The following is a 10,512-nucleotide window of genomic DNA, read 5'->3' as shown; positions in this document are numbered from 1 at the left end:
GTAAACAAAGGGGGTGAATATATACCGATCAAAAAACAAAGGAGGCGAATATATCACTTCCCTATTTCCTTTGAGTTATAACTTATCTACTACTATAAGCGGAGAGGAAAAGAAGAGAATTTTTTTATTTTTTTGATAATTATATGAGAATTACTCATCACTTTTTTTTACTTTTTTTAACAAATGCACCCATTCAATTCACATATTTTTCAATCCTACCCCTCCTTTATGCTTTTAACAAAGGCACCCATTAAAGCCATATACTTTCAATCTTATCTCCTTCCTTTATGGTTTTTTAATAAAAAAATCTATAGGGTGATCTTAACCATCCGATTTAAGAGGAATTATGGAAACATCTATGGATTGGAGGGCTAAGATCAGCTTATGGAAATGATTTTTTTTTTACTTTTTTTAACAAATGCACCCATTCAACTCACATATTTTCAATCCTACCTCTCCTTTATGCTTTTAACAAAGGCACCTATTAAAGCCATATAATTTCAATCTTACCCCATCCTTTATGATTTTTTAATAAAAAATCTATAGGGTGATCTTAATCATCCGATTTAAGAGGAATTATGGAAACATCTATAGATTGGAGGGCTAGGATCAGCCTATGGAAATGATTTTTGGGGCACAACCTATTTATGTTGTGTTCCATCACATGGACGGTTTGGATCAACCAATGACGTGATCCGTACAGTTCTTTGTCGGCCGTGCGATGTTTTTTACTAGTAACTTATAAGCTGTGAAATTTTCTTTTTGAAGTAGAGTTCTTGCAATCAATTTCCTTTGGAGTTATAAGCTGTGGAATTTTCTGGTGTGATGATCAAAGACACCTCTTCCTCCTCCAAGGGCTCTAACCCTTGTCCCATTTGCCTCCAATCCCTCAACCAAGAAGCCTATCTTGATCGCTGCTTCCGTATGTTCATCTCTCTCTCTCTCTCTCTCTCTCTCTCTCTCTCTCTCTCTCTCTCTCTATTTGTATGAACGTAAATCCAATTGGGTTTTTCCTCTCATGCTCGCTTTTCTATTTGCCGTACCAAAAATCTCTTCTTTTTTGTTCCACCTGAAATTCTTGTTCAATTTCACGTATTAGGGTTTCTTTAAATTTGACAAACATTGCTTAAGATAATAACTACATACGAAAAGAAAATGTGAAAATATTTCATATTCTTTCCATTTTTGTGTGTGGGTATTATCAAGAATAATTATTGTTACATGAATAATCTCCACTATCACACGGTTCAGACAATCCCTTTCCAAGCTTTCTAATCCTCCGGTGAAACGACTCGAACCTCGGCCTCACTAGCATCTGCTATCCCAATAGGCCATGAAAACGCCCAAATAACTTCACCCCTATAGTCTCTAAGGACACCTCCTATACCATCCGGTCCAGGATTCCTCATATTAGAACCATCCAAGTTTAATTTTAACAACCCAAGAGATGGGGGTTGCCATTCCTGCATGATAGGGTGCTGTCTCTCAAAACTGAAGCAAATCTCCTTCCAACCCTGCTATAAGTCGAAGGACAAGACGAATCGGAATGAAGGGAGGCATTTCACTCAAGCAATAGTCAAGGCTATTGCTTTGATGAATAAGAAAGATGGCGACTTAGATACACCTTTGAATACTCTAGCATTCCTTTCTTTTTAAAGAACCCACATGGTAGCTAGAAGGCACACATCCCAAAGGACTTTCCCTTTTTTCTTCCATGGCACTAGTGACCAGCCTTCTAGTAAATCTGGAAGTTTGGAAGGGAAGGACCAAGAAATTCCAAACCTGGAGAGAATGCCACTCCGCACCTCCCTGGCCACTCTCCAATGGATAAAAATGTGATCCACTGATTCCCCCGCCACTATGCTCAAAGCACAATGATCAACTATCAGCTTTTCGCTCTGCCTGAGAAAATCCACTGTTTGAATCCGACCTAGAAGGCCACCCAGCTTAAAGTACTGAGTCTAGGTGGAGCTTGGATCTTCCACACTTTTGCTTCAATTGGAAGCACATGACTAGGCACCGGATGGCGGTAAGCCCCGGTAGATTTTACTTTAAGATTTTCTACGTATGATCTTCATCGATACAACTTGTCTGTAATTTAAATCACCAAGTTTTTTTTTTTCCAACCTCATTGCTTTATTAATACAATAAGCAGCTGTAATATATTTTATTTCTACCTCAACTGTCAAAGTGCAACTACCTGTTGCTTCTTAGATGATCAAGAAAAGATTCCTAATCCAAGATGAAACACATACCCAAAACTACAACTCTTTCTCTGTCACTGCAAATGCTGTTCTAGGCATAATGACATCAAATGTAACTCCCAAGTGTTCTTCACTGGAGAAAACTCGCTGCCATAAATATTGGAGCATATTTGTGACCTGGTGGTCACGGGTTCGAGTCACGGAAACAGCCTCTCTGCAAAGCAGGGGTAAGGCTGCATACATCTAGCCCTCCCCTAACCCCGTAATGGCATGAGCCTCGTGCACTGGGCCTCCCTTTATTAAGTTCTTTGAACCTGTACTTATATTTAATGAAATAAGAAATAGATGGATATTGCAAAGATTATGGATCAGAAGTTCAATATTATTTCCTAATATTACTGTACATATGATATTTGTAACATTTATTGCTTTACTCGTACTTAAATGGACATTCTTATGCCTTTGATCTTCTGCTGACAGATACATTTTGCTACAATTGTATTTCTCACTGGGCAAAATTGGTTTCTGGAAAACATTATCACTCAAATTCATCCATCCATTGTCCCCTTTGCAAGGTTTGTTAATAGTCAGTGTTCAGAACTTCCTTCTTTTGCTGGTCAATATGATTTCTCTGTTATGGAAGTTAAAATTCATATCAATTATTGATCTGCGATTCTGCATAGTTGGTAGCTGAGTGTTCTTTATGGCTAATGTTTGCCTTGCATTTATTTCTTCCTCTTGTAATACCCAGTTCATCTTTACAAGGCTTAGGTCTATTTAAAAGTAAGGGATTTGCTAGCGTCCATCGCAGAAGGCATTTTGCTGATGGGCTGTTGCATGTGAGAGCATCCACCTCGTGAATGAAGACAAAATCTACTGAAAAGTGAGCCTGTCTGTGTGTGTGTTGTGTTGTGTGTCTGTGGGGGGGGGGTTGGGGTCAGCAATCTTTTCATGTTGTCTGTCTGTGGTGTCTGTTCCTATCTGAATCCATGTATAACTGGTACTCTCATGACATCTTTCACTTCTCATTTGCTTCTCTGCTTGTTCTTTCTTTATTTCATTTCTTGCTTGGTTGCATTCAATTATCAAATATAGCACAAGAGCATTATGATCATACTATTACTGATTACTCTTTACCTTTTAATTTGCCCGTTCAAAATAAAAATCATAGAGCTTTTCATATTAAGAGTTGTTGATCAGAAGTATACAATGGGAAGCAAAAGACAGTCCTTATCAACAAAGTACTTTTATTCACCTGATTGACAGATGGTGATTATATGTACAGTTGTTAATCTTCTTGTAAAACTTTGCTTGCTGTACACTTAAGATTGCTTTACTTTAGACATTATCTTTTAGATCAATACCTTTATCACTTTATGCATTTTAAAATTTACTATTTACATGCTTGAGAGACATCACTTTTATACGAGAAAGGCCAATTGTGCAGAGAGAAAATTTTTCTATAATACATGGTTGTGATGGGGATTCTTTCCAACAGCATTATATAAACCAGGATAAGGGGGGGTAAGTGGTCCATACTTTTCTTTTCTCTTAATTTTTTTCCATTTTAGAATGCAGAAATATCAATTCAGCTTTTTCCTACAAATGCCGTCTTACTAATCTCATGGAGGATTTTATAGCTTTACTTTTTCAGAATCTCATAGATATAGATTGCAATGCTACTGCAGCGAACCGGGTACAGTCAATATATCTTCCCTTTTTTCAATTGTTTATTTGTGAATCTATTTTCATGATACATTATTGCAGTTGGTTTCTTAATTTGAAGTATTTTCTAAAATAATTCACTGCAGCAATTGTCATATATCAGAAATTTGATGTTCTACAGTACTGGAGATGCCATAGGTATCTTCAGCCAAACCGGTGGCTTCAGAGGTGGTTGAAAAGGGAAATCCAAGCACTTATTCAGGTCTTTATTCTACCATGTAAAATTTCTTGATGTCGAGTCTTCTTAGTTTAAACACTAATAGCAGGGCTTACTGGGTGAATATGAGATTAATGAGAAATATAATGCAGTCTAGTACTTCATTCTATTACAACAAAAGTCATGACTGACTAACATACATTCAAATCATTGTTGGACGAGTGCGGCCCCTCTAGGTATGCCATACTCATACATGAACTAGACCTGGAGAGTTGGTCACATGGAAAGTTTGACAGGGTAGCATTAGCTTTAACCATAACTGGTGTAATCCTGATATTGAGCTTTGTGTGTATATTGAACCAAATGACTTTAGGCAGATTGAAGTGATACAGATTTTTGATAGCCTTGCTTGGTGTTTCAAAAGATGGTGCTGTACCATAAAACATATTTCTCTACGAAACAGATTCTTATGTTCACCAAGAGAGTAGAATTTGAGATTTTTTTTTGCCATTCCAGGGGATCAATCTGGGTTGTCTTGTTGATAGGCCATAGATTAAACCGGCTCAGATCTTCCTTTGAAGCTGGGCCACTAAATGCATTCATGAGCTTCACAACATGTGTTTCATGTTGTTACTCATCTTTCAAAGTTTTTGAATCTCAGATATTTTACTCAATGATTCCCCATTCCCATCAGCTTAGAGACCATGTTTTCATTGATGTGTGAAGTCCATTGTCTTTGTTCAACATATGATACTAAGTTTACGTTGAAGCTTTGTCTTCCTGATGCAGTTGCTTTCATACATGGGATTCATAATCATGCAATGCCCATCTTCTTGAAACACCAGATCTTTTGATTCTTGAAACACCAGATCTTTTGATTCTTGAAACACCGATTTAACATTTGCTACAATTGGTTTTGGAGGGGTTGAATTGAACTGTTGTTATTCCATGAATGGCCATTCACTCTTAGATACGTATTATTTGCAAGCACTAATCTATATCATGCTCAGAGAGAGAGAGAGAGAGAGAGAGAGAGAGAGAGAGAGAGAGAGAGAGGGAGATTTAATGTGGAAAATATTTATATAATTAAACATTTAATCATATCATGTGGTAATTTGTGGGCTTATGCTAATTGGAATAAAAAGTATCTTTGCCAAAGTTTAGTTACTTAGGAACTATTCTATATATTTTCTATTTTCTTTGAATTAAACATTAGTAATTATAAAAAATGATAAGCAAAATCTTAAAAGATGTGTGCATGGTTTCCATTTCATCTTTTGCTACATCATTGTACATGGCTAACTGTTGAATTTTTTATTTATATTTTTTAGGAGGAAGATGTCGACATTATTGTGCATCATATACATGGTGTGGTTGAGTCGTTCTTGCGAAGGTAAGTTCCATATCTGCATTTGAAAATGATTAATGATTAACATTACTTTATTGTTCCTTTTTAATGATATATTTTCAATGTTCTTTGTATTCTCACTTTGAGCTGCTACACAATGCATGTGATTGTTTGTATAGTGGTTATGTACTTGCAAGCTTTACTCTTTTATCAAAGGGTATATGTTACATTTATAAGTATTAGACTTCTAGTTGTTAAGAAACAACTATTATATTTTACATCTCTATAAGAACATCTCTATTTATCCATCAGACCATTCTTTTTTGGGAGTATGCTTCAGTCATGTGTGTCTATGACACTAGTAGTGGGGACCCGATCTTTGTTTTTTCAAACTTAATAAAAATATGAAGTGCTTTGGACCAATTTAAATGCAAGAGAGCATTTTTGAGTGACCTATAATAGTGTCAAGCTACTTCGCTTGTTGTCCCCCAATACTGTTTGGAGAGCATTACCACCTGCGCCTTGTTGAAAGGTTATAGGTTTTTTAATAGATACTCTTCTCCACCAGGTCATCCTACTTGCGTAAGTGATGTAAAATTTTTGTTGATAATGATTTAAGCCTGATGCAACACTCTTTCTGATCAGGTTGTTGTACTTGAGTAACAGTAATAATAGTGATTATCTGCAGTGATGGATTTTCAAGCTCCATGCAAGCCCTTAATGGCTTCCCAGAAAATCCTTTAAAAATTTCGGTCACACTCCGTTAAAGTACTTCTATTTATGGTGTTAAACTAGTACCTGAACATGGTTTTAAATTTCGGCCGAAACATTTCGTTTCTGCCAAAGTATTTTGATTTTGGCTGCTACCGAAACAAAATCCACTTGGTTTTGGAAATATGAAAGATTTCGTCTGAAATTTCGAGATTTTGTCTGAAACATGTAACTTTTCAAATAAAAAAAAGCAAATTTTCTGTCGAAATGTTGACAATTTGATAAAAAGCCTGGAACAATTTGATAGCTTATCTGTGCAGCTGCACACAAACCATTTCCTCTTGATAAAAATCCTGGAAAAATCAGCTCCATCTGCAAAAAAGAGAAGAACAACGAGATTGCTGGAAGTTATTTCTAAAAAAACGACAAAAAATAAAAATAAAAACTAGTGGTGAGGAATCTTACCTAGGTTTCGGCCGTGTTATTTCTAAAAATGACAAAAAAAAAAAAAAAAAAAAAAACTAGTGGTGAAGAATCTTACCTGGATTCCATCTGTAATTTTCATGAAGTTTGTTTTTATTTGAATCATATATTTATGTCGATGTATAAAAGTTTGTGTTTAGAATGAATCTTATTGTTCTAGACTTGTGCGATAACGCATGTCACTAGGTGTTTTATCTTTTTAAGTCATTATGGATGATTGCTTTGCTTACTCTAGCATTTCCTTTACGCGATTATTCTAGCATTTCCACCGAAATCCTTGACTGAAACCGACAAGTTATCGCTTCTGTGGCGACCGAAGTCTATACTCAAATTGACATACATCAAATGCATCAGCCACCCATAATAGCACTCATTTCAAATGGATGCTCAATTGATCTAGACCTACCATGTTGGGAACTGCTACCTAGGTAGAATGCATCAACTACCAATGATGGGGTTCAAGTGGATTGCATGGCTAGTGGATGTAGCCAAAAGATGGCCATATGCTTCTACTTTAAGGGGAGGAGCTCCTTTCATTAAATGATGATGAAAGATTGCTATTTTCCAACTGCATGTTTCTTGGCCCATTGATCTAGACCACCAATAATGGCTCCATTGCTCATGTGGAATGCAACAACTCTTATGTGGGGATTGCATGAAATTCATGCCAATGATGGAAATTTAATTGTTGTACCTTGGCTAGGACAAACCAAAATTCAATCTAATTGTTGTACCTTGGCTACTTCTGGATTCACGACGACACTTATAGGTCTTTTTTCTTTGTGTTTTCTGAATACTACTAACGTAACTTTACAAATACCGCATGTTTTGAGTTTTACCCATCCTCATCGTAAGTTATATGGGCAAATTATCCTTGTGCGACAATGCATATCATTAGATGTTTGATCTTGTGAAGTCATTTTGAATGGTTGCCATGCTTAGTTATAGTTTTAAATTGTGTACGCATGCTTATTCTAGCATTTCCTGAAGTTCATCTTAAAATTCCATCACTTGCACGAATTTCGATGAACTTTCGTGATTTTGTAGGATTTCCACCGAAATCCATGGCCGAAACTAACAAGTTATCGATTCTGTGGCTACCAAAGTCTATACTTAAATTGACATATGAAACCTTGGATGGGGCCCATGGCCCTTATCAAATTCATCAGCCACCCATAATAGCACTCACGTCAAGTGGTTGCTCAATTGAACTAGACCAACCATGTTGGGAAGTACCACCTATGTGGAATGGCATCAACTATCAATGATGGGGTTCGAGTGGATTGCATGGCTAGTGAATGTAGCTAAAAGATGGGCATATGCTTCTATTTTAAGAGGAAGAGTTTTTTCCTTTCATAAAATGATGATGAAAGATTGCTATTTTCAAACTGCATGTTACTTGGTCCATTGATCTAGACCACCAACAATGGCTCCATTACTCATGTGGTATGCAGCAACTCCAATGTGGGGATTGCATGAAATCCATGCCGATTGTGGCATATTAGCCATGATAAATCGCAATTCAATCTTGTGGATGGTTCTTTCCTCTTCAAATTCCAACTTTCACTGTCGCCCTTGTGTAATGCAACTTTAGTAATTACTCAATTTTAACACTTTGTATAGGCTTTTCACCATTTCGTGGATGGAACCAATTTCGTGAGATTAAAGCATCACGATAGGCTTGTCTTTTAGCTAGTTCTACTGCCTATTCCATGTGGGCTCCATCACATGTAGAGTAGTTAATGCATTCCGAATGGGTGGCAGGGCCCATCTTGGTTGTTCTAGATCAATTGGGCATGCATTTGACATGGTTCCTATTATAGATGGTTGATGCATTCGATGTGTATGGCGAGTTTCGAATAGCTAATCTACTTCGAATAGATTTACATGTCACACTTGGGCCCCATCATTGGTTGTTGATGGATTCCTCTTGACGGTTGAGTCCCATCATGGCTAATCTATATAGTATATATCAGTCAGCCATATATTTTAGGTGGCCCAAAGCCAAACACTGGATGTTTGATGCATTCAACATTGAGTGGTGGACTCAATCATTGTTTATGTAGATAAATCAAACAAAACAATAGGTGGTTTTGAAGTAGCGAACCGCCTCTATGCAAAGATCCTCTCCCAGATGCGAATTTGTCTTTAGCCTTGCTAAAGGGAATTTCAATAAATAGTGTTGTCCAACTGTAGGAACACATGTTGAAATGTTTTTTAGCATTTTGTTCAGGGCATCTATGTCATTTTGTTAATCAAGCCAACACATCAACTTGAAGCAAACGGATATGGCCATCTTTTAAGTAGTCGATTGCCTATGCATTCAAAGTATATTTTATATTTTGATGATGGTAATCAGGTGTCCTGTTTGTGCCTGGAAATGTTTTTACTCTCCATCAATCTGTCTCCAATTTTCTGCCCACATTGCCATAGCCATTTTTTGGTGTTGTATATGTTGTCAGGAGTTATGAGTACCCATAATCATGGAAATTTGATGATTTGCTTGAATATATAAGACGTGAGTTACATGTCCAATTTGTCTTAACATATGTTACTAGAGGTACCTAATTTGTTTCATTCTTGATGCTCTGATGATTACTGCAGAAATAAACGAGAGCATATGAAGGGTGTGCCTGAACAAAAGCAAGAAGAGTTCCGGGCTTTGATTTCTGATGCTGCGGGGCCTTTTCTATTTGGAAGAACTGAGCGCTTTGTAAATGAGGTAGAACTATTCCTTGCTTCAGGTTTAACCATTGAAGCTTACGATAAAGTTTACTTGCAGTGTTTGGGTTCAGATACTTATGTTGAAACCAGTGAGAATGCAGAGGAAATACATGACCAAACACCACAAGTAGCATATTTGAATCTTTTTTATGAGGAAACGGATATAACAGACTGAATATATCAATCATTAATGTTAAAGTAGAATTGGATTGATTGCCCATTTTCTGTGACCTCCCCATTTTTTTTTCTCATGTGGGCTCATTAACATATATCGCCAAGTTCCCGGAATTCTGTATAACATTTTGGAGACCTTCAAATCACTGTGATGTCTTTTCCAAGTCTAGTATGCAATTCACAAGCCAATGAAAGAATAGTACAGTTTCCAACAGATTACATGACAGTTGTTAATGGAAATGATAATGTTGTTCCCACCTTTTTCACAAGAGGTTAAATGTGCCTGATAGTACTAACCAAGGTGTATTTTTTAATATTGTTTTATGTACAAGAGTTCATTTGCCCACAATCCTCAAGGATGAAATAATCAAATAAGTATATTAGATGGAAGAGTATTCTTATCTTATTTGGCATTTGGTCGGTTTTTTTTTAAACTTAAACTTTACCAAAAGACAAGTAAATGGTGCCAAGATAGAGAAAAAAAGGGTGTAGATGTCATTTTAAAAATTCAATAGAGCTCCTGTGGTATTCTATTGCCCTTTTTTTAGCTTCAAGTTGTTATCTCTTTACTGTTCTCCCTGTATCCCTTATGATCTTAGCCCAATATATGTTTTTAGATGAAAAGCCCTTGGAAAACAGGGGGAAAAAACCCAATTTGACGTGGTTATTTATTCGAAGAAGTTGTGAATTTTCGAAGTTTGGGCTGCCGGAAGGAAAACTGTCGCGCTGGACGTCTGGGATTTTGCCAGATGTCCGTCTAAGATCAGACCCGATTCGGATTGGGTTTTTGGCAGGCGTCCGTGATTATGCTGGACGTCCGTATGGGTTTTTCATCCGAGGCATGATATTTTACACGTTTCGGCACTAAAACAGCTCTAACTTGATAGTTTTACATCGGAATTGGGCGGGGTCGGGCTGGTTGGAAATCTTAAAATGAGGTGCTTCCAAAGAGGCTGAAAACCCTGCCGGAAAAGGGGACTTAGATC

General features: G+C 36.9%; 1 protein-coding gene across 1 annotated transcript; it reads left to right on the top strand.

Moving 5' to 3' along the window:
* The first annotated feature begins 763 nt into the window (after nucleotides 1–763).
* LOC143881464 (RING/U-box superfamily protein) lies at nucleotides 764–9,745 on the top strand. The gene is made up of 7 exons (XM_077384542.1): nucleotides 764–922; nucleotides 2,685–2,779; nucleotides 3,652–3,728; nucleotides 3,845–3,900; nucleotides 4,016–4,131; nucleotides 5,418–5,479; nucleotides 9,233–9,745. Exons 1-7 carry the CDS (start codon nucleotides 826–828, stop codon nucleotides 9,525–9,527), a joined length of 798 nt encoding a protein of 265 aa, XP_077240657.1. The 5' UTR covers nucleotides 764–825; the 3' UTR covers nucleotides 9,528–9,745.
* The last annotated feature ends 767 nt before the right edge of the window (nucleotides 9,746–10,512 follow it).

Source organism: Tasmannia lanceolata, unplaced genomic scaffold (assembly GCF_043159265.1).
Source record: "Tasmannia lanceolata isolate RefF3 unplaced genomic scaffold, GAP_Taslan_0.1 ptg000007l, whole genome shotgun sequence".
NCBI lineage: Eukaryota > Viridiplantae > Streptophyta > Magnoliopsida > Canellales > Winteraceae > Tasmannia > Tasmannia lanceolata.
This window is presented reverse-complemented; position numbering and strand designations above follow the sequence as displayed.

Bases quoted from the DNA above. Each gene is read 5' to 3' on its own strand.
- LOC143881464 (XM_077384542.1), top strand. From the start codon at position 826: ATGATCAAAGACACCTCTTCCTCCTCCAAGGGCTCTAACCCTTGTCCC. The intron at 923-2,684 runs GTATGTTCATCT...TTCTGCTGACAG, and splicing joins CTATCTTGATCGCTGCTTCC to ATACATTTTGCTACAATTGT. The intron at 3,729-3,844 runs GTAAGTGGTCCA...AGGATTTTATAG, and splicing joins ATAAACCAGGATAAGGGGGG to CTTTACTTTTTCAGAATCTC.